The sequence below is a fragment of the Rana temporaria genome, chromosome 12 (genome assembly GCF_905171775.1).
Source record: "Rana temporaria chromosome 12, aRanTem1.1, whole genome shotgun sequence".
Lineage (NCBI taxonomy): Eukaryota > Metazoa > Chordata > Amphibia > Anura > Ranidae > Rana > Rana temporaria.
The window spans coordinates 67,965,309-67,988,574 of NC_053500.1; the positions used below are offsets into that span (position 1 = coordinate 67,965,309).

General features: G+C 43.8%; 1 protein-coding gene across 3 annotated transcripts in view; it reads right to left on the reverse strand.

The window, feature by feature from the left end:
• Nucleotides 1-23,266, reverse strand: part of MATN4 (matrilin 4) — a 103,028-nt gene that overhangs the window by 23,480 nt on the left and 56,282 nt on the right. For 2 of the 3 annotated variants that reach the window (XM_040331617.1, XM_040331614.1), the window contains exons 3-7: nt 21,083-21,652; nt 17,368-17,490; nt 8,335-8,457; nt 4,651-4,773; nt 1,545-1,667 (exon numbers count right to left, since the gene is read on the reverse strand). In XM_040331617.1, coding sequence (XP_040187551.1) covers nt 1,545-1,667; nt 4,651-4,773; nt 8,335-8,457; nt 17,368-17,490; nt 21,083-21,652 — 1,062 coding nt within the window. The remainder of the gene's footprint in view (nt 1-1,544; nt 1,668-4,650; nt 4,774-8,334; nt 8,458-17,367; nt 17,491-21,082; nt 21,653-23,266) is intronic. The other variant, XM_040331616.1, reaches the window with a different exon arrangement.

Below are 23,266 nucleotides of genomic sequence, written 5' to 3' on the forward strand. Positions count from 1 at the left end.
GTGAGGAACCATATCTCCCTACATAAGTTTTATATGTATATCAGCTATCTTCACATTTATATACTGTTTAGAAAGTTCAGATCTTGTTAGGAGATTTTCTCTTCCTGGTTAACACAGAGTGTGATGTCTGGGCATACAGCCAAGATAGCTAACATTGCTGATTGGAGGAAAGGCACACACCCCCTCTCATCATAGGCAGAGACTGTCATGAATATGCAGTAGTCTCTCAGCTTACCTGTTTCCATCTGTTCATTAGAGGGCTGGCCCTGTTCTGGTTCCCTTTTTATCACTTCCTCTTTCTCTATGGCCCCACCCAGGCCATCCCAGGAAGTCTATATTAACTGTTGCACTACAGACCTGCAGTGCTGTTCAACAGTGTTGCTTTGCTTAAGTTCCTGTCTGCAGTGTGCTACTATTGTCTTCCTGTGTACCGTTTTTGGCTTGTCCCTGACTTCTCCTGTTTGCCTGTGCCCCTGACCTTTTGCCTGTCTCTTGGTTACCCTTGTCTGCCTGTTGCCCTGACCTCAGCCTACACATCGCTACTTGTCCTGCCTGCTGCTTCCCCTCTATCCCTGCAGAGTGTGACCTAGGGAATCCCAGGGGTCGCGACCTGCATCCAGCTGCGGCGAAGGCCATCCTCACCACTAGAGGATCTGGTGAACACAAAGCTGGGTCTTAGACTCCGCGCCCTGGGTGATCTTGGGTTCGCGCTTCCTCCCTGATAACAGCAGTCGGCTATAGGGTTCACTACCCTGAGGTGCATCCCTTACCCCAACGGGGTGCACTTGTCACCTGGCTACGGGTGACCTGACAGAGACTCTCATAGGTGTTTTGTAACAGGGCCAGCTGCCTGCTAATCTATTTATAGCAACCTCCCCCGACAGAAATTTCAGCCAGCTTTTATCTGATGTGTCTGAGAATTTGTCAGGAGTTATCAGGCTGATAACAGAGGAACAATTCGGGAGAGAGCGAAGGGACTTAGCTCTTTGAAGAGAGATAACAAAACACTTCAGATATATGTTCCCAGCTCAAATTTCATGAATTGGGTTTAGATCCACTTTAACCGATGCCGCACATGCACCATTATTACTGTGGGGGCCCGATATAATATGGTTACACACTGGCATTAGAAATCGAATGCCTTGCCTTTGATTTAGAAGCAAAACGATTTTTCAGGCACAATGGACACTCGTTAACCCTTAATTGCTACGTACAAATATAATCAATACAGTATATGTGGCCAAAAAAAAATGAAACCACAGTTCTTGGACTTTATGGGCACTTTATAGTCTGGTAATACCCATAAAGTCCATGAACTGTGATTCATACAAGCTTGGAAATGTATATGTGATGGGTGCTACCGAAATAAAATACAGTCCCAGTGACCCTTTGCGGTTCCCTCTCCTGGTTTATATTTCAGTCGATTACACAAAAATGGTAAACTAGATGGCCTTTCTGACATTGGCTCAGTTGGGGTGTTTTTTGGATGGTACCTAACTGGTTTCTTGGGCATTGTTTTTTAGAAGTAGCATACTGGCACTTACTTGAACAAGTCTTCTTATCATTGTTCAGCTGGAAGCCTGTACGACATCCACAGGTATAGGAGCCAAGGGAACTGATACAGAGCTGCTCACAGCCATGGCTTCCTTGAGCACACAGGTCTATCACTGCAAAACAAATACAAATATAAGTATAGTGGGGAAGTCTAATGTTTAAAGGCGCACCTTTTAAAAAAAATTTACTATGCAGTCAAGGGACCCAAGTAGGTTAAAAACCCTGTGCAGCTTTGCAGAATTTTGCCTAGTTTAACCACTTGCCTACTGGGCACTTATACCCCCTTCCAGCCCAGGCTAATTGTCAGCTTTCATCGCTGTCGCACGTTGAATAACAATTGCACGGTCATGCAACACTGTACCCAAACAAAATGTTTTCACACAAATAGAGCTTTCTTTTGGTGGTATTTAATCATTGATAAATAAACAAATAACGACTACATTTTGTTTTCATAGTTTGTTATAAAATTTTACAAACAGGTCATTTTTCTCTTTCACTGATGTGCACTGATGCAGCTGCACTGATGGACACTGATAGGCTGCACTGATGAGGCGGCACTGATGGGCATTGGTGAGGAGGCGCTGATGAGGCTGCACTGATAGGTGTAACTGATGGGCACTGATAGATGGCACTAATTGGCAGCACTGGTGGGCACAGATTGGCAGCACTGGTGGGCACTGTTGGGACTGCATTGATAATCAGGACAGTGATAATCAGAGCCCTGATTATCAGTGAAAATGTCCCTTTTAGAGAAGCGGAGTATTGGCTCTCTTCTCCTCTCCTCACGCTGTCAGTATGAGGAAAGAAGTGCCGATAACTGTTTAGATAAGTGATCAGCTCTGATTGGACACAGCTGATCATGTTGTAAAAGCCGCTGATTGGCTCTTCACATCAATCTGTGATCAGCAGTGTCCTCCGATCACAGAGCATACTGCCTGCACCCCGCAGCAGGCACTCGATCACAGCATGCCATCATATGAAAAAGAAGGAGGAAAGACAAAAAGTTACTCTACCAACATGTGAAATGAAACCTACATTTTCGGGAAAGACACACATTTTCAGTGTAGCCTCCTAAATGGGGGCTACTAGCCTAAAATTCTGTTTTTGGCTGAGCTTTAGTTAGCTTAGACTAATTGTATAGTTTTTCACGTGGTTTTTCCCTAAACTTAAGTTGGCTTGTGATTTCTCACCTTCACCACTCCTGTGTCCCTGCTCCGCTGCCTGCATCTATAGACACAGACAGTGAAGCAGGACCCCCCCCCCCCCTCCGGCTCCATCATCAATGTCTTTGATTGACAGCAGTGGGAGCCAAAGACTATGAGAGCAGAAAGTGAGGGGAGAGGAACGCTGCGGACGAGCACAGCGCTGGATCAAACAATGCCTCAGGTAAGTAAAAAGCGGAGGGGGGGTTGGGTGAGTGGGCATACTGATGCCTAAACATTTTTTTTACCTGAATGCAAGATGTTTAGACTTTATAACCATTTTAAGAGACATATAAAACGACAACTAACATTTTTCAAACAGTCAAAGCCATATGAATAAAAGCTGTCTGTTTTAAGTCCCCTGACAGCTTGGCCTGTTACAGGAAGTGGAAAGAAAACTGGCAGGACCAAAAAGCAATAAAACAATGGTACAGGGGGACTTAAAGTGACTGTAAATGTTCGCTTTAAAAAAAAACAAAAAAAAAACATGTTATATGTGCCTGCTCTGTGCAAGGGTTTTGCACAGAGCAGCCCTGATCCTCTTCTTCTGGGGTGCCCTGGCGGTGCTTCTCCTCTTCATCGGTTGCCCCCACAGAGAGCCGCTTTCCCTGGGGGCACTCGTATGGCCACGCTCACGAGTCCTGCTGCTGTGTCTAGTGACACAGATGGCAGGCCTGGGCCCCACCCCCTGTCACTGGATTTTATTGACAGCAGTGGGAGCCAATGGCTCCTGCTGCTATAAATCTATCCAATGAGGATGGAGACAGCAGCTGGAGCTGCTGTGCTTATCCTCGTCACTGGTACAGACATGTTCAGGTAAGTAAAAGGGGGCTCTGGGGGCAGATGCAGCACAGAAGGGTTTTCACCTTAGAATGCAGTGAGTTGTAAAACCTTGAGGAAATACATGGTCTAATATGGTAATGCTGGTGACAGAGTGCATCCTATGTGTCATTTTATTTTTGTCCGTGCTTACACTATAAAAACACTTTTATAGTATGATATTTCCTTACCATTAACCCCTTGGAGCTGGCGTGTCCCTGCACTTTAAGGGGTTTAGGATACTGGGAGGCGGTTTATGATTGCTGTAACAGTAGTCAAATGATCGGAAAGCTCCCAATTGCAGGGCACGCACTCCCGCCACAGCTGTATTTGCACTAATGCATGCAACTATGCAGCCGCTCGGCCAACCTATTTGAGTGCGGCCGGCACCAAGAGGTTAAATCACATATATACATGAAGGCAAAACAACCCAGCTGTGACATAAACAGCAATAAAAAAACTTGCAGATTGTGTAACTCTTCCCACTTCAATCTAAATTAAAGCGGTGATATGAGGATCTTAGAATTGCATTTGTAAAATACAATTGAACCTCGGATTACGAGCATAGTCCGTTCCAGGAGTATGCTCGTAATCAAAGCGAGTTTTGCCATTAAAATAATTTGTTCCGCATTGACTTCAATGGGATGCAATACCGAATGCAGCCAGAGGTGGGGGGGGCCAGAGAGCGCCGAAAACGGCCAAAAAGGCCCAAGGACACTTTGGCTCGTTTCCTGCTCCCCCCGTATCTCAGGCCAAATGAGGTACTGCAGGCCAATGTTTGGCTTTTCTCGGCTCCTGTGCCCCCGTACCTCAGGCAAAATGAGGTGCTGCAGGCCTATTTTTGGCTCTGCTCGGCTTCTGCGCCCCTGTACCTCAGGCCAAATGAGGTACTGCAGGCCTATTTAGCTTGAATTCTGCTTGTTTTGCAAGTCAACACTCGCAAACCGAGTCAGAATTAGAAAAAAAAAAGTTGCTCGCAAATCAAAACGCTCTCAAACCAAGTTACTCTTAAACTGAGGTTCCACTGTATACTATACAGAAACATCTAGAGAAATGGAAAACCCCATCCACTTACTTGAACAAGTCTTCTTGTCATTGTTCAGTTTGTATCCAGTACGACAGGCACAGGTATATGAACCTGGAGAGCTGACACAGAGCTGTTCACAGCCGTGGTTCCCCCGAGCACACAGGTCTATTGCTATAGAAAAACAAATCAATAAATCAGGGATAATGTTAGACAGATAGAAGTGAAAATTGGTTCTGACGGATATACAGTAAAGTGTGTTTTCATGCAAAGAAACAGATCCATGATAAAAATATAGTGTGGGTGGACCTTGTTATGGTCCTAGGTCATACCTTCCAACCTTTTGAGATGAATGAGGGACACCTATTAGAAAAAAGTATGCAGGTATAGGACACACCCCCATGCCACACCCCTTAAAATTATAAGTTATAAATTATACAAATAATGATTGCTTAAAACCATAAGTGTTTTATTTTTATTTTTTTACCACTGGCTTTTGAAATTTACAAATGCCACGGTTTAAAAATTGGATCAAAGCTTTAGCACCTTTTGAAAGACAAATAGTGAATTTTATTTACAACTATATAGATTAGATTAAATTGAGGAACAAATGAGCAGGAAAGAGGGACAGAGGGACTTTGTTCCAAATCAGAGACGGTTGGGAGTCCTAGGCTGATCCCTGTCTCAGCAGACTGAAAATGTTTGGATATGTATGGAGGAGCACGTAGTACAGAAGTTTGTGACCCTAGTGGGGAACACTGGGAACTACACTCACTGACTTCCTAGTATCTAGGCAGGAGGTGCAAAATCAGCATTAAAGCACAACTCCAGACTTAGAAGCGAGCCACAATGCACACAGTTAACCCTCCATCAACCTGAGCCTAACCTGCTGTACTGTTAACTCTAAACACTACAGACATGACTACAGTTAGAGAATACCAACTCCTAGATGCCCCTTCTCTAAATAACATAACTTTCCAGTGACTTCCAGGCAAGGACTTTAGGTACTCTGTGCTGCGGGTCCAGTGGCAGTATGTGGGGAAGCGGACGCAAGTGAAGGTGCCAAGGACTTAGCCCCTTTCACTACAAGAGTACAGTAACTGTCACCCTATGCCAAGTCAGCCATTCCCTGGCTGGTTGGCTGCCAGGCAATGACAACAGCACTATAGCCTATATTAGACAGCAGCCTTCATGCTGCACTAAAATGTACTGTGTCTCCTTTATCCTACATTCCCCTTGTTACAAGCCCTGTTCTTTAGATACACAATGCAATGCACCACTTAGAGATATTCAAACCAGGCATTTAAAGGAATACAAACAGTATTTACTGAAGAAATGCAAACAAAGCAACTTCCTACTAGTGATGAGCCGAACACCCCCTGTTTAAGCTCACGGCGATATGCGGCAGCAAAATGGTTCGTTCCTGTGAATCGTTGTACGGTGTACGTCTGTACATTTAAGGGCGATAGCAGGTGCACGCCCACTGCACGTGGCCGGCGCACATGAACGTCACCAGCCACATGCAATTGCGTGCACAAGAGCAGGAACAGGGATTTGTGTGTGTAAACACACAAATCTCTGTTCTGTCAGGAGAGAAGAGCCATATCGCTTGTTCCTGTTATGTAGGAACAACGATATGTCTCCTCCTCCAGTCAGTCCTATCCCCTCACAGCTACAACACACCTATGGAACACACATTTAACCCTTTGATTGCCCCTAGTGTTACCCCTTCCATGTCAGTGACATTTACACAGTAATCAGTGCATTTTTATAGCAGTATAAATGTCAATGGTCCCATAAATCTGTCAAAATGTCCGATCTGTCCGCCTTAATGTCGCAGATCACTGTCATTACTAGTAAAATAATAATAATAATAATAATGCCATAAATCTTTCACATAGTTTGTAGACGCTATACTTTTTGCGCAAACCAATCGATATGCGCTTATTGCGATTTTTTTTTTACCAAAAATTTGTAGAAGGATATATTGGCCTAAACTGAGGAAGAAATTTGTTTTTTAAAAACATTTTTGGGGATATTTATTATAGCAAAAAATTTAAAATATTGTTTTTTTTTTCAAAATTGTCGCTCTTTTTTTGTTTATAGTGCAAAATATAAAAACCACAGAGGTTATCAAATACCAACTGTATTTGTGGGAAAGAAAGGACGTCCATTTTGTTAGGGTACAGCGATGTATCACAAAAAATGGCCTGGTCATTAAGCAGCCAAATCTTCCGGTCTGTAAGTTGTTAAAGTCTATGGGACCCGAACATGAAAAATCAAAAGTCCCTACAGTGGAACCTTGGTTTAAGAGTAACTTGGTTTAAGAGCGTTTTGATTTGCGAGCAACTTTTTTTAAAAATTCTGACTCGGTTTGCGAGTGTTGACTTGCAAGATGAGCAGATTTCAAGCTAAATAGGCCAGCAGTACCTCATTTTGCCTGAGGTATGGGGGCGCAGAAGCCGAGCAGAGCCAAAAATAGGTTTGCAGTACCTCATTTGGCCTGAGGTACGGGGGCGCAGGAGCCGAGAAAAGCTGAACATTGGCCTGCAGTACCTCATTTGGCCTGAGGTAGGGGGGAGCAGGAATTGAGACAAAGTGCCTCCTTTTCGTCCATTTTTGGCACTCTCTGGTGCCCCCCCACCTCTGGCCGCATTTGGTATTGCATCCCATTGAAGTCAATTATTTTCATTTTATTGACTTCAATGGGAAAACTCGCTTTGATATGCGAGTACTTTGGATTACGAGCATACTCCTGGAACGGATTATGCTAGTAATCCGAGGTTCAAATGTATTTTGAAAGCTGATATGCACGTTATTGGCCATAAAAATGGTATGGGGGCCGGAGTACTGCCCTCTGTACTGTGTATATAACCTGCTGCAGTAAAACTGACATACTGTATGTAGAGGGAAAAAAAGGACATTTAAATTGATTTTGACCTTGGGGCCAGTGACTAGAACAACATCTGAGATGCCCAGAAGATTTTCCAGCCACTGTTGCTCTGCAGGATAGGTGGCTATTAACCCTCAATCCAACATTTTGCCCACCAGAACAGGAATAAGGGGAAAGGAGGAATAGAAAATTATCCAATGTTTCCTTCCACTTGTTCGTCTGACCCAAATGTCCAAAAGGAAATTTCCCTCACATTGGAAAGATTTCCTCTCATTTTCTGTTAAGTCTACAGGACAGGAAATAATAAGAAAAAAGTCTTGGCTTTACATACACCTTCATTTTAGATAAAGTGATTAAAGGTCTAATGAAACTTAGGACAGGTTTTTGTTTTTTGTTGCTGCCAACACAGACAGATATGCAAATTGATCATAAATTCTAACCCCTTCCTCACTCCTCCATATCTAAAATAATCTATTTTGGCTTACACTTTAGAAACGATTCTGTTACCAGTCAGTGTATGAAATTAGCAATATTAAACATATTATTTTCATATGATTAATATTATTAAAATAAAACCAGGGCCGGTTTTGCCATCCCAGGAACGTGGACTTTGGCTCTTGCTCCTATGATTTTGTTACATGCTTGGCAGTGCTTTCTGTCTCAGCATCTGTCCAGCTTCTCATAAACCCCCTGCTGATCAGGAAATGCCAGCTTTACTCCCTGACCTTAAATGACCACAACGTAGTAAACTCTTAGGGGGTCAGCAGAAATACATGCTTTATTTCTCAATTTTTTTTCTGTTTTTCAGAAAAAGTGTCAGTTACTTAAGTAGATTTACTTACGTGAACAGGTCTTTTTATCGTTGTTTAGTCTGTACCCTTCTCTGCAGGCGCAGGTATAAGATCCAGGAGAACTGACACATAGATGCTCACACCCATGGTCTCCTTGAGCACACATGTCTATGACTACAAAGCAAGATATATAGTAAATATGCCAGTCCCATGATTTTGTTTTTTATTGTATTATAACACAATAATCTAATACCTACTAAAATATTACAATCAAATAAATAAAACTTAATATAGACATAATTGGCCTAACCTGGCTTGCAAGGATTAGAAAATGTAGATCCACCCTAGAAGGTTATAATAATTTCTAACTGCAAGAATTGCCTGCTATAACTCCGAAAAAATGTTCTAAATTGTACAATCTTTGTGCATCCTTGGTGATTCTATACTCTGAGTTAGAAGTGGAAGATATGGTCCTAATTATGGTGTTGTGGAAATTTTATGAAGATGTATTTAATATGTATTGTCATAGTGTCGCCCAGTGTTAGTACTCCCGGATTGGAGAGAGGTGTTTGCAGAGTGGGAATATGTCTGCCGGCGAAGGGCCCCTGTGCAATGCACAGAACAATCGTCTGAGGAGATATGCAAGGACATTGTCGGTTATAGGTGGATGCACGCTCTTGTCTCTGCTGTGTCTGATCAGCACAGTTGGGATTTGCAGCGCACGCCTGCAGATAGTTTCCCATTCACAAGGAAAGGTAGTATAATCCGGGTATGCGTTGTTCTCTGTAACAGCACAGAATAAGGATTCCTATCAGCGATAATACTGGAGCTTTTGGGTTGTTATGGCCAGAGACAGAGTCCATGTTTGTTTAGCTTCCATGCACCCTGTCTCTGTTCACACACCCATAGGAATCCTTTAGCCATTATTCATGTTATTTGTATTAACTAATCCTGTTGGAAGGATTTCCTGTGTGGAGGCCACATCCTGTGATGTCACTCCCCATGGAGGAAGCGATTGACTGCTGGAGCCATCACTTCCTGTTTGTGAATGCTTTTGAAATGTCCGAATACAAAGCCAAGCACACTGGTAATTGGGGAGTCATGTTGACGGAGCTGAGACGTTGGCTATGGTGATGTCTGTTTACTGAGAGATATACAGGAAATAGAATGATGGGTAAGATGCATTATAGCATTAGACAAAATTTGTGCTTATTAGCACAGGAGAAATGGTGTGCGCATAGCATACAGACAAATTTCCCTGACAATGGGTGCACTTTAGTCTAATGGGCAAAAAACAGCGGTGGTGTCTGGTGCTACATATGATAGCCAGAGGCGTTCTCACATGACATTTGTCTGTTGCCAGTATTAAGTCAGAATTGCAATTTCTGATCTTCTGATCTAAGAAATTTCATTTTTCATTTCCCTTCTAAGTGTTTTTTTTTCTTTGTTTTCTTTGTCTGAACTTCTCACTTCCTGTTCCTCCTCTGTAAGGTGTTCAGTAAGCTGTTCTAAATGACTTTCCACCGCTCGGGTGATAGTGGAAAGCTTACTGAGGAGAAACAGGAAGTGAGAAATTCAAACAAAGAAAAATACGATTTAGAAGGGAAATCGAAGCAAAAGTTAAGTAAACCAACAATGCACTAGCTTAAAGGAACCAATTTAGAAAATAAAAGACGAACCATTACAACCCCTTTAACTTTGAAATATCAGCTTACAAGCCTTTTACTACTGGTGGTTAAATTTCACTGCCCCTGCACTGACTACCAATGTGGGGAGTTATTAGTACTGACACTAGTACTGGGGTTTTATTATTTCAGTCACTGGCACCAATGCTGGGGGTTATTACTGTGTTCGCTGACACCAATGTTGGGGGTCATTACTGTATTCACTGACACCAATGCTCAGGGTTTTTAAGGTGTTCACTGACACCAATGCTGTGGGTTATTACTAGACATGTGCATTTGTTTTCGTCCGATAGCATTTTCGTCCAAATTTCAGGTATTTTCGAAGATTCATAGAGAAACATGAAGATTCGACATAGAGAGACATGAAGATTCGACAAAGAGAGACATGAAGATTTGACATAGAGAGACATGAAGATTCAACATAGAGAGACATGAAGATTCGACAAAGAGAGACATGAAGATTTGACATAGAGAGACATGAAGATTCGACAAAGAGAGACATGAAGATTTGACATAGAGAGACATGAAGATTCGACAAAGAGAGACATGAAGATTCGACGTAGAGAGACATGAAGATTCGACGTAGAGAGACATGAAGATTCGACGTAGAGAGACATGAAGATTCAACATAGAGAGACATGAAGATTCGACAAAGAGAGACATGAAGATTCGACGTAGAGAGACATGAAGATTCGACGTAGAGAGACATGAAGATTCGACGTAGAGAGACATGAAGATTCGACGTAGAGAGACATGAAGATTCGACATAGAGAGACATGAAGATTCGACATAGAGAGACATGAAGATTTGACATAGAGAGACATGAAGATTCGACATAGAGAGACATGAAGATTCGACATAGAGAGACATGAAGAGTCAAATTTGTATTTTTATTTTTTTAAAGATTCTATCGAATCTTCTTTTTTTTTTTCTTAAAACATTCCACAGACACCATAAGCCTTCAATGACAGATTTGACCTTAATTTGGATTTTCGGACGAATGCATTTTTTTAACGAAAAACGAAATAAATAAAAACGAATTTCGGGAGTAACTAAATAAATAAATTTTTCGGATGAAAACGAAATTGCGAAACAAAATATTTCAGTGTGCACATATCTAGTTATTACTGTGCACACTGACACCAATGTTGGTGTTTATTTGCACTCACTAATGCCAGTGCTGGGTGTGTTCATGGACACCAATGTTGGGGGTCATTACTGTGTCCACAGACACTAATGCTGGGGGTTATTATTGCATTCACTGACAACAATGCTAGAGATTTTTATTATTATGTCCACTGACAACAATGCTGGAGGTTATTACTGTGTCCAATGACACCAATGCTGGAGGTTATTACTGTGTCCAATGACACCAATGTTGGAGGTTATTACTGTGTCTATTGAAAATAGAAAGAAGGAGAAACCCAAAGGCCAGACTTTAGAGACAAATTGGACCTGATTGATTAAATAGAATTCAAATGTTAGAAATATGAAAAATAGCATGCAGAAACATGCCATTAAAAACATGTATACAAAGTATGGCCAACAAAGGCCTAATGTTTCAGATAGGTTACATGATATCATGTGAATGAGCCCCTGTGCGTCAATGCGTTTTGCTGGTCCACTTCTTCAGGACACACGAAAAGGGATATGGAAGAAAAACAGGCTTCACTTGCCTGGGTCGAAAAGTGAATGCGTAAGAGTCTTCCTGGGCGGGCACTGGAGTACAAGGCAGAGCCACACAATTTCTATGCCACAGTCATACATCAGAAATGGAGAGAGTTGAAATTGCCAGAGACTGTCCCTAGGGGCTTCCTTGGTTTCAAAAACCCTACATAAGTAATCCCAGATGTATCCCTGGTGGTAGGAACACTTTGGTGTTAAAAAAAGTGGGGAAGTAGTTATTAAAAAAAAATGCCAGCCAAAGGAAGCCCTGCAATCACAGAGGACTGCCAAGAAAAAACAGGCCCCACGTCTGAATTCAAGATGTAAGGGGGCAGCAGAGAATGACTGTTCCACCAATGATACAAAACCAATCCACAGGATGACACAGGTGACTCAGGGAGATTTCCGTTGGTGATTGCAGGGTTTCCTTTGGCTGACATTTGTTTACTACTTACCCACTTTTTTTTTTAACGCTGACCTGGACTGGGCTATCTGAGGCTTAGATATCCCCTCGTCATCCACGCGTCTTCTCCATAGCTGACAGGACAGGCTATGCAGCTTCTGATTGGTCGCACTGCCCACGTGACGGCGCTGACCAATTAGAATGCTCCAAAACATCCCTCCTGATGAGGGATGTTTTGGACATTCAGCTCTGGGATTTCTAAGCCCCGGACTCCTGACGCGGATATACTCAGGCTTAGAACGGGAGATTGCTGCGGTCCAGGTCAGCGGGACCGGGGGGGGGGGGTCGAAGAGGGGTACGTGTGTAAGTTCACCTTACAAATTTTTCTGCAAAGGTGAACTTACCCTTTAAAGTTAGGATTTGGAGTTTAAGTGATAGGTTAGGTTTTGATTCTTTGAGGGGGTAGGATTTGGGTTTAGGTGAGGGCAAACATTTAGACTGGCTCCATATTCATACCTGTATGTTGCCACAATCATTTTGATTGGCACATTGGTGACACACATTTATATTTTGTATTTGCAATTTGGGGGGCATCCTGAACATTTCTAAAGAACCCTCAACACATGTCAGTGCAGAAATCAACTCACCTTAACATTCAAAGCGCCACAATGCATAGATTTAAATACTTAGGCAATGTGTGTTGGCAAAAGTGGGTCAGGTGCATTGAATACAACATAAAGATTGTCTCATAATTTAAGACTGTATCTGGGCTAAATACACAGCTAGGCAGAGAGGAATAGTGATATGATTTGCACGGTTTTACTGTAGCATCTAGATTAGGAAGTCAGGACTCCTGACCTGTATACTTCTCCAACTGCTTCAGTATTTTGTGATCCACTGCGTTCATAAGTCATTGAAAAGCATGGCATAAAGTTTTGGGAACAAGACTAACAGACCAAACTGGGACAGAGGCTTTTTATGGCCCATGGAGGAATCTGTATCTTGATGGAAGCACCCAAGTTGGGTGCTGGATGGTTCCGTCACATTTGGTGGTAAGTGGTGGGATGCTTCCTGTAGTCTGGGATATCTAAGCCACCATCAAAGGTCCAGTTAACAAAAGAGGAGAGGTACAGATACCAGCCACCATGGAAGAGGAATTTGTAGGGAGACTGCAAGAGATGTAACTGCAGCACAGAGGACCTGTGCCAATGCAGGTCCTGCTGGGATGGTATAACTGTCTGCCAGAAACTCTGGAAAGAAGGGCTGGACCCAGAGCAGCGCCACCAGGTAAAAATTCTCCCCTCCATCCAGGAAATGTACTGGTTGCAATAGGAAGTGCGGGTGCTGTTGTTGGGGGAACAACCACATAAAGAGTGGACAGCTGAGGTAAGCAGGCAGGGGCAGAGATGTGGCTGGACGGGAGCTACAGAGCCCTCTGGTGGCATGTAGCCCAAGTGTGCCCATGGACAGCGGACAACAACCCGATGGAAGGCTTTGGCTACAGCGGCCTGGGGCTGTTGTACGGGGGGCTGTCATAAGACCCTGACTTTGGGAGCGATCTGGAGTGGCAGTTGTAGGAAATCATGGATTACAAAGAACAGATGCTGACATTTCGGAAGCGTGCTGGGCACAGGAAGAGTTGGAATTTCAAGCCATTCAGGAATGGGGGCTGGAACAAGAATATAAAACACTGTTTAACGTAACGCAACAGTATTCCCCAGCACCCGTGGATGTCATGGGTTATAAGTCACCTGCCAAAGCGCTGGCATTGGGCCCAAGTGCTGCCAGCCCATGCCCTGGATTTTCAGTAATTCCAGAGACTGAGTATTTAATAGACCTGCAGAGGAACAACCCAGTGAACCTCCAGCAGAAGAGCTGGCATCAAGGCGGAGCACTGCTGACCTCTGCCTGCAACAACCAGTGGCCCTGGAGTATTTGTGCAAGGCCACCAACTTTTAATTTTGCTTCCCAGCAGAAAAGCTGGCATCAGGGCACAATATCACTGAGCTCTGCCCAGCACTAACAGCAGCTTTCATCTCCCTGAGAGAAGATGCAGCCAGCCTTTCTCCCACACTATTGACAGGGGCATGGGATTTCATGCTAGCAGCATCTGTGGAGCTACAACTAACTTCTCCAGCCAAAGTCCTGGCAACCAGACAGTGGGTCCAAGACCTCTGTCCCACACCCGCAGCAGTTCTGGAGGCCCAGAGTAAGAAGGTGGCTGTTCTTCTTTTCCAGCATCCACAGTTCAGGAGAGGAGGTGGTTGTCCTCCCTCCATAACAGTCAGCCAGAGCAGAGGAAAAGGTTTTGCCTCCCCAGCAAGGATTCGTGCACCTGGAAAACAGTACCAGAGGAATGTTTTCCCAGCAGCTGGATGAGACTACGGGAGATGGAGCAGCCAGCTCATCTCCCCAGCGGCAGTTCAAGGACCAGGGAGGACAAGAAGTCATCCGCCCCAGCGACAGATCCACAGGCCGGGAGAGTCTTCCTCCCTCCCCAATGGCAGTGTAGGGACTCTCCACACTGAGAGCCTGATGTGCAGGGAGGGGAGGAAACTGTCCTCACTCCCCAGCGACAGTAAGAGATGCAGGGAGGGGAGGAAGCCATCCTCACTCCCCAGCAGCAGTCCGAGATGACAGGAGGGGAGAAAGCCACCCCACCTCCCCAGAGGCAGGCCAAGAACCAGGGAGAGGAGGTGAGTGTCCTCCCTCCCTAGCAACAGATCCACAGTCTGGGAGTGGAGGAAGCCAGCCTTCCTACCAAATAGTTAGCTGCAGCACTGGCTTCTGCCTAGCACGTTCAGTGTCTCCACGGCTTCAGGGAGTTGGGACAGTAGGCCGTTCACTCCAGCAGTGGACCGAGCTCCAGCATGATAAGGCCACCCAGCTGAAGTGCTGGCAGCTGGACAGAGAGTCCACACCCTCCGTCCCACACCTACCAAAGACAACTATTCACTTCAGCCAAGAATGGAAATCATGTGGCCCAACTATGTGGGTTCACTCTGCCCGACTAATGCAGGTCCAGACCAGGTGGAGGTCTGGGACCTTGTTAGTCTAACTTTAATGGGGGAAAAATGTGACAGACCAAACTGAGACAAAGGCTTTTAGAAGGGACTAGAGGAAAGCCTCCTACCCACTGATTTTGGCCCATAGAGGAGGCAACTGGCATTTTTAGAAGGAGATTTAAGCAACGACTCCATATTCTCTCACAACAGGCTTGATTTAAATCTAATTTCTGGGGTAAACTTGAAGAATTATATGCTCCTTTAAATATTAGACTTATCGTATATACTCGAGTATAAGCCAAGTTTTTCAGCACATTTTTTAGTGCTGAAAATGCCCCTCTTGGCTTTTACTCGAGTCTCTCCCGGCGCTGTACCCATCTGCAGCCTAATCCCCCGGCGCTGTGATACATCTTCAGTCTTGTATCTCAAAGTGCTGTGCCCATCTTCAGTCTTATTATCTCCCGGCACTGTGCCCATCTTTAATCTTGTTATGTCCCGGCGCTGTGATACATTCAGTGTAAGCCGTGTAGTGTAACCAAGTGCCGCCTCCTCCTCCTCGTCCGTGATAGGCTGACTCACTGCTGGGAAACCGAGTCAGTGTTCCGTCACGGAGGAGGAAAAGGAGGAGGCGGCACTTGGTTACACTACACGGCTTACACTGAATGTATCACAGCGCCGGGACAAAACAAGATTAAAGATGGGCACAGCGCCCGGAGATAATAAGACTGAAGATGGGCACATCGCTGGGACATAATAAGACTAAAGATGGGCACAGCGCCGGGAGATAATAAGACTGAAGATGGGCACAGCGCCAGGAGATAACACCGATCAAGGTACCGTACTTGAGGCATGGGCACAGTGAGGCATAGGCACAGTGAGGCATGGGCACAGTGAGGCATGGGCACAGTGAGGCATGGACACAGTGAGGCATGCACATGGACACAGTGAGGCAAAGTGAGGCACGGTGAGGCATGCAGATGGACACCCTAGGCTTATACTCGAGTCAATACGTTTTCCCAGTTTTTTGTGGTAAAATTAGGTGTCTCGGCTTATATTCGGGTCGGCTTATACTGGAGTATATACGGTAGTAAAGCAGTGGGACAATAGTGTTACAGGTACGTGAAAGGATGCCAAGTTCGATTTGTCATCAGAGTTGTCTAAAGCTGATTTTTACCCCAAATCATTTACCCTGTCAGTAAAGGGAGTCAAAATGATTACTGACTTTCCAATATGCCTGCTGAACATTGTCTTATTAAAATCTTTTTCACAATTCCTAAACTTGGAATATCTCAAACTTAATATCACAAATTCTCTTCCTTTTCAGTTTATTTGGCCACATACTGTACATCCTGAAAATCTGCAGGTCTTATGGGAACCCTTTTCTGCATAATTTTACTTTAATGGGAGCTCTGTTCTACTTCTCTCCTTATGCTCTGACTTTAAGTAAGGAATGTTTATTTAGCTTTCCACTGGACCAGCAGTCATAAAGGAAATCCTGAGGTTGTTGGGACATATGGGTGGTCCATTTGTATACACAGAAGTCTTCACACCATCTGGGTCAAACAAAGTAATGAAGGGAGAATGGCAGCCATTTCTAAAAACTGGCAAATTTATACAAATGTATTATAACTCACAATAAAGTAACCTTTTGGCTATTGTTGGTGTTCCTCTAGAGTCACGTGTTCTAATTATTGTAGCTATTCCCTGGAGAAAGTGTTTGATCAGCAAATGGATCTATTAAAGCAGGGTTCCACCCAAAAGTGGAACTTCCGCTTTAAGCACTCCTCGCCCCCTTACATGACACATTTGGCATGTAATTTTATTTTGGGGGGGGGGAGTGGGGGTTTCGTTAGGAGTGGGACTTCCTGTCCCACTTCCTACTTCCACCTACGGGCTGCCTAGGCGACCCCTTCCTCTAGGCGATCTCTTGGTACACGTGTCAGGTCCCAGGAGATCGCATGTCCACTCCAAGAGCGCTGCGCTACTCGTGCCCAGGGTGGCAATGGAGGCGACGAGGAGAGGAGCAGGGAGAGGAGCGACACTCTCGGCGGCCGCAACTATGGACCAAGGAACAGGTAAGTGTCTGTTTATTAAAAGTCAGCAGCTACACTTTTTGTAGCTGCTGACTTTTAATAAACAAAAAAAAGTCTGAAACTCCGCTTTAAGAACATAGTGTTGTTTATAAAACTAAAATGTAGATACCTACAACTCCCTCTACCCATGGATTTGAAATAGGCCAAGTTCCCCTTTGTTCTACGCTTTCCCATGTATAATTAATTTTTAATGCCATGACAAAAATATATAACAAAAGGTAGTTTCTACTTACTAGAACATGTCTTTCCATCTGCATTAAGCTTGTAGCCCGGGTTACACTTGCAGTAGTAGGAGCTGGGAACACTAACACAGGTATGTTGGCATCCATGATCCATTTCAGTGCACATATCTACACCTGAAAAAAAAAGATAATATTCATATTCAGATTTCATATGAAGGATGTTTTCACTATAATATAATATATTTTTAACCTGAGATATTATGTAACACAAATGACCCCAAGTTCATTAAGGATATGTTGACAGAACCTAGCTTCTCACTGCCACTGGTTCTTATGAAAGTGCAAGTTTTTGTACCGATGGCATCCCTAGGAACCACTGAAGTCACTGGGAATGCTTACTCCTTTTAAGCAAAAGGGCAGTGATAGCAGTGACATCACTGCCCAAACATGGCCACTGTCCATATTTGAACAATGATGTCACCACCAGCCCCGCCCTTTCCCTTTTACACCTGACAGCTTGGGGAGCAGTCATTTGACTATGTGTACCATTGGAGTTTTTGTTAATTTTTATTTTTACGCATTTTTGGGGTATTTTTACATTTTTAATAAAGGACTTGTCAACCTTTTGGTGTCTTTATTTGTAGGTTACAATGAGTAAATGAGTAGGGGTACTATGTACCCCTACTCATTCATGTAAGGGATTAGTACCTGGGTGTCCCCTTATTTTTAAAGTGGCCATCCAGATTCTAATAAGACCCCCACAACCAACTGGGTTGGGGGAAGAGGCCCTTATTTTTTTCAACATGAAGACATGGTGCTTTGCCAGGAAACTGTCAATTTCTGTCAATTTTAAACACTTATTGTTAATGTCAGCTGCTGCAGCACTTTCTGTACATCACAGATATGTGGTGTCCCCCCAAGCATGTTATTTAAAGGATTTTGACATTTGTAATGTTTCATTTCAAGTATTTAAAAAAAAATCACTGCTCCTGGCTAATTTAATTTTTTTTTTTTTTTGGCAACCCATGCTATCGGAGCGTGACTTGTCAGGCGGCTGGGTCGCCCCTGTGTGAACCGGCTCTTAGGGTTTTCAACCAAAATGCACACTCGTGTTGCCTGTTCATGCTTATGTAATGTAGAAAAGGCAGCAGGCAAGCACAAACTTTTTTCCTGGATTACCTAATTAAACCAGATGCAGCTGTAACACAATGTGCTGTAAGCAAGGATGGATTCCTGCAAAGACAACACTACCTATGGCTGGCATGCCAGAGACTTGCCAAATATTTAGCTGAATGTAGAAATGTTTGATGTGAATCTACTCTGGTTATTTTGATACTATTCTTGGTGTTCATATATGGCCTCATGCTTTCTACTACAATATAGTAAATACAATGCAATGCATAAATGAAAGGGTAAGTTAACCCAAAAATTATTTGTTTTTGAATGTTTTTGGCTTGTATCACCAACTGGATTTTATTATTTTTGGATGTTCTGGGCAGTAATTCCAAATTCAGTTCCAAACTGCCATACCCAGTATTAGAAAATACAGTGAGAAGAGTAAAGCCTCGTACTCATGACCGGTTTTCCAGGCAGGAAAACTGCCATGAGAGCATTTGGCCGGGAATCCCGGCCGTGTGTATGTCCCCTAGCAGTTTTCCCGTCAGGAAAACAGCCGAGAATCCTGACGGGAAAATAGAGAACCCTGCTCTCTATTTTCCTGTCAGGATTTCCGGCAGAGTGTTTCCTGCCGAGAAAACCGGTCGTCTGTATGCTTACCTGTCCCAGGTAAACCAGCGCATGCTCAATAAGAGTTTGACGCATGCATGGTAGCATACAAGTTTAGTGTGGGGTGTAGCAAGATGCCGGCGATGGCATCGAATGTGACGAGCGCCGGCTCGTCGTAGTCAATGACGTCACCGTGTTCTTGCCATTCAAAAGAACGGTGGATATTTTGAATGGCCGTCTATATGCACGGCTTTGCAAGACAAGCTTGCCAGGAATCCTGTCAGAATTTTTTTTTTTTCCTGACGGGATTCCCGATAGTGTGTATAGGGCCTAAGTTAACTTTTTTGTTTGACTTTTGGCATGGTCCAACCAATAGGCACCCATTAAAAAACATATAATACAAAAATATCACAAGATAGAAACCTCAAGTGAACCTGTGGCCAGGATATGGTCATTTACATTTTTAATTAACTTAAATATTTATAACAGGCAGTACATTTTTTAGCTCTCACTTAACTTATTAAAAAATGTAATTGCCTATGACAATTATTCAAATCCTATTATTAATAAGGTAAATTTGGCTAGGAATTATTGCAAAAAATACACAAAAAGAGCAGTTCCAATTCGAAACATAGACTGCTTGATTTTCTATCCTGTAATAAACACGATCGACAGTGTATAAGGTGCAGGCGGCCTTATTTTCAGGCTGCACAATGAGCAAACAGTCCCTTTGATATAAGAATCGTCCGTCGATATAAGAATTTTCTCTCCTATCTGAGGATTGTAAAAGCTGCACCTTTCCTGGCTATGGATGGAATGGGCAGAACACCGACGTGTCTGGCTCCTAGCTAAATGTGTGCTTGGTGATGTGACTCAGCAGTTCTCAGTCTGCAGCTAATTATGGTCTTGTAAAATTTGTGTTCGATTTCTTTTAACTATGACAACAGTACTTTAGCAGACTGGATTTCACCGAAACTGCATCCCTTTGCTCCTGTAAATAGAGAGCTGCCTAAGGGCTCTTTCACATGGGCGGCCCGTTCAGGTCCGCCTACCAGTTTTTTAGGCGTACCTGAACGCACGCTCCGTGCTCCTCTATGGAGCCGCGGATGTCAGCAGTGACATGCCCGCTGACATCCGACCCGCTCCGATCCGCCAAAGTGTGACGGAGGAAAAACCTACTTTTCCATCCGTTTGGCGGATCGGGTGAACACGGACAGACGGTCCGTGTTCATCCGTTCCCCCCTTAGGGGAGAGCGGAGAAAAGACAGGGCGGTCCCTGCACAGTGTGCGGGGACCGCCCTGTCATCTGCCGGCTCAGCGGGGATCAATGGAGCGATCCCCGCTGAGCAAGCAGAGGTTCACGGGGCGGATCATTACTGATCCGCCCCGTGTGAAAGGGGCCTTACTCTGCATACTGCATATAGTTTAATTACAGGTACCTGATGCATGTAACATGGATTCCTAAGTCCTTACTTTTAAAATACTAGAGGCCCCATTCATAATTTATAAGTGGCATAGGATATTGAAGGTTTAATGTTAACCTGTGCCTTTGCATAATCATGCGATTATAGCAAAAAAAAAAAAAAAAAACTCCCACTTAGCAGTGATTTTGATCAATTTTCAGCAAATATGCTGGTAGGATTAATCCAGGGTTTCTAAACTAGGGTTCCTCCGGAGGCTGCTAGGGGTTCCTTGAGCAATATCTGCCCCTCAGATAAGTTCCCACTGACACCATTGATCTTTTTAGCTATCTGTAATGGGGTAATTCTTCCCATTGACCACAAGTGTAAGGAACATTCTTCCCACTGACCATCACACTAATGTATCATGAGTTGTAAATATAGTCATTTTTAGCAGGGGTTCTCTGTGACGGGAATGCTATTTCAAGGGTTCCTCTGTGTTAAAAAGTTTGACAAAGTCTGGGTTAATCTACGGAATAGAAGAGATGAGGATTTACGACAAGGTTTCAGAAATTCTTGTAAGGCATACAGTTGACTATTACGCAAAACTTGCAATTTCTGTAACAAATATTTCAACTTACCACAGAGCTTATCCTGAAACTGGATGGCAAAGTGCTGAATGAGATCAAATGATTCTACATAGAACACATGGTCCTCAATAGGAGGAGAGGCCATGGTCCGCAGAGAGTTGACATCTGCTCTCTGTACACCAACTGCATAGATTTCAATCTGGGCTTCCCGAGCCTGTGCAGCCACCTCTGTAACACGATCCTGAGGCCTACCATCAGTTACTATAACAGCAACTCTTGGAATCCTCTGAGACAGTGGTCGAGCTCCTTCTTCTTCAGTAAAAGCAACATTCATGGTGTATTGTATAGCCAGACCGGTCATGGTCCCTTGTGCCAGAGGAATGATGTCGTTGATGGCCTTGTGCATTTGAGCCTTTGTAGTGTAAGTTTTAAGAGAAAACACATTTTGCACTTGGCTGGAGTACTGGACAACTCCAACTCTTGTATGGCTAGGTCCAATTTCAAGTGAATTGATCATATCAATCATAAATTTTCTCATGCTTTCAAATTCAAAGGGTCGGACACTTCTTGAGCTGTCGATGATGAAGATCAGGTCCATGGGACCAGTCTTACATAGCTGCACTGCAAAAGGTATGAAAAAATAATACCAGTTATTTATGCTTGCACACACACATCAAAAATCTGAATCGGAAATAAATTGAAGAACGCAAAATACAAAATAGTTTTACCCCAGAAATGTAATATACACAAAGATAATTTTATGGTTATCAAAAAATTGTATAGTTATAATTATCAAACGTTTAATAGTTTTATTGATTTTGTGTAAACGCAAAGCCAACAATATTATAAAAGTATGACCTTTCCATCAAAATCAATAATGCAACCATCAATTCCTCCCCGAACACCAGGGTACTTATAATCCTAGACTCTGACCTGTCCCTTCAGCCCCAAATCCAATCATTGTCAAAAGCTTGTAGACTTCTGTAACATCTTAAAATTCACTACTTTTTAACTAACAAAACCACCAAGCTACTCATTCACCCCCTTGTTATCTCTCGCCTTGACTATTGCAACTCCCTTCTCGTAGGCCTACCTCTCCATAGGGTATCCCCTCTTCAGTCTATCATGAATGTTGCTGCCAGACTCATCTACCTTACCAACAGTTCAGTGTCTGCTATCTCTCTCTGCCAATCCCTACACTGGCTAACGATTTCACAGCAAATTAAATTCAAAATACTAGCTACAATATAAAACTCCATTCACAACTCTGCCCCCAGCTACATCACCAATCTTGTCTCCAAATCTCACCCAAACTGTCCTCTCTGCTCCTCTCAATACCTCCTGCTCTCAAGCTCCATTGTCTCCCCCTCCCACACTCATCTCCAGGACCTCTCCAGAGCCTATCCCATCCTCTGGAACTCTCTACCTCAACTCTGTCTGGCTATCTTCAACTCTGGCTGCCTTTAGGCGATCCCTGTAAACTCACCTCTTCAGGGAAGCCTGAACAAACCTCCAACAAATTTTTTACCACTTCTATCACCTCATCCTCCACAGTTATAACCTTTTGTACCACTTTCCCCACCCTTAGATTGTAAGCTTCAATGAGCAGAGCCTTCTTAACCCTCTTGGATTTTATTATATTGTAACTGTACTGTCTTCTTTTTACGCTGCGTAAACTGTTGGTGCTATATAAATCCTATGTACCGTATTTATCGGCGTATACCGTGCACTTTTTTCCCCTTAAAATCAGGGGAAAATCGTGGGTGCGCGATATACGCCGATACCCGCTTCCCGCGCTGTGTTTATACCGAACGCAGTACACTCAGGTACACTCGGCCCTGCTCGCGGTCACGCCCTGTACCGCCTCCTAGCCTTTATGTGAGAGGACCCGAGTGTGCCCGAGTGTACTGCGCTCGGTATATGTCGGCAGCAGCGTTCAAACACAGCGCGGGGATCGACTCAACAACAGCGCGGGAGAAGCAGGAAGGACACCACCAGGCCCGCAGACAGACGCCGGACCGGAGAAGGCCGCCGATGGACACCGGACAAGACACCAAAACTGTAAGTAATTCAATTTTTTTTCCAGGAATTTCCCTTCTACATTAGGGGTGCACGCTATACGTCGGTGCGCGCTATAGGCAGAAAAAATACGGTAATAATAATAATTATGATGCAATTTTCAGGATACCAGTATATGATCTTAAGAAACACTTGTTCCATAGATTCAGATCTCTG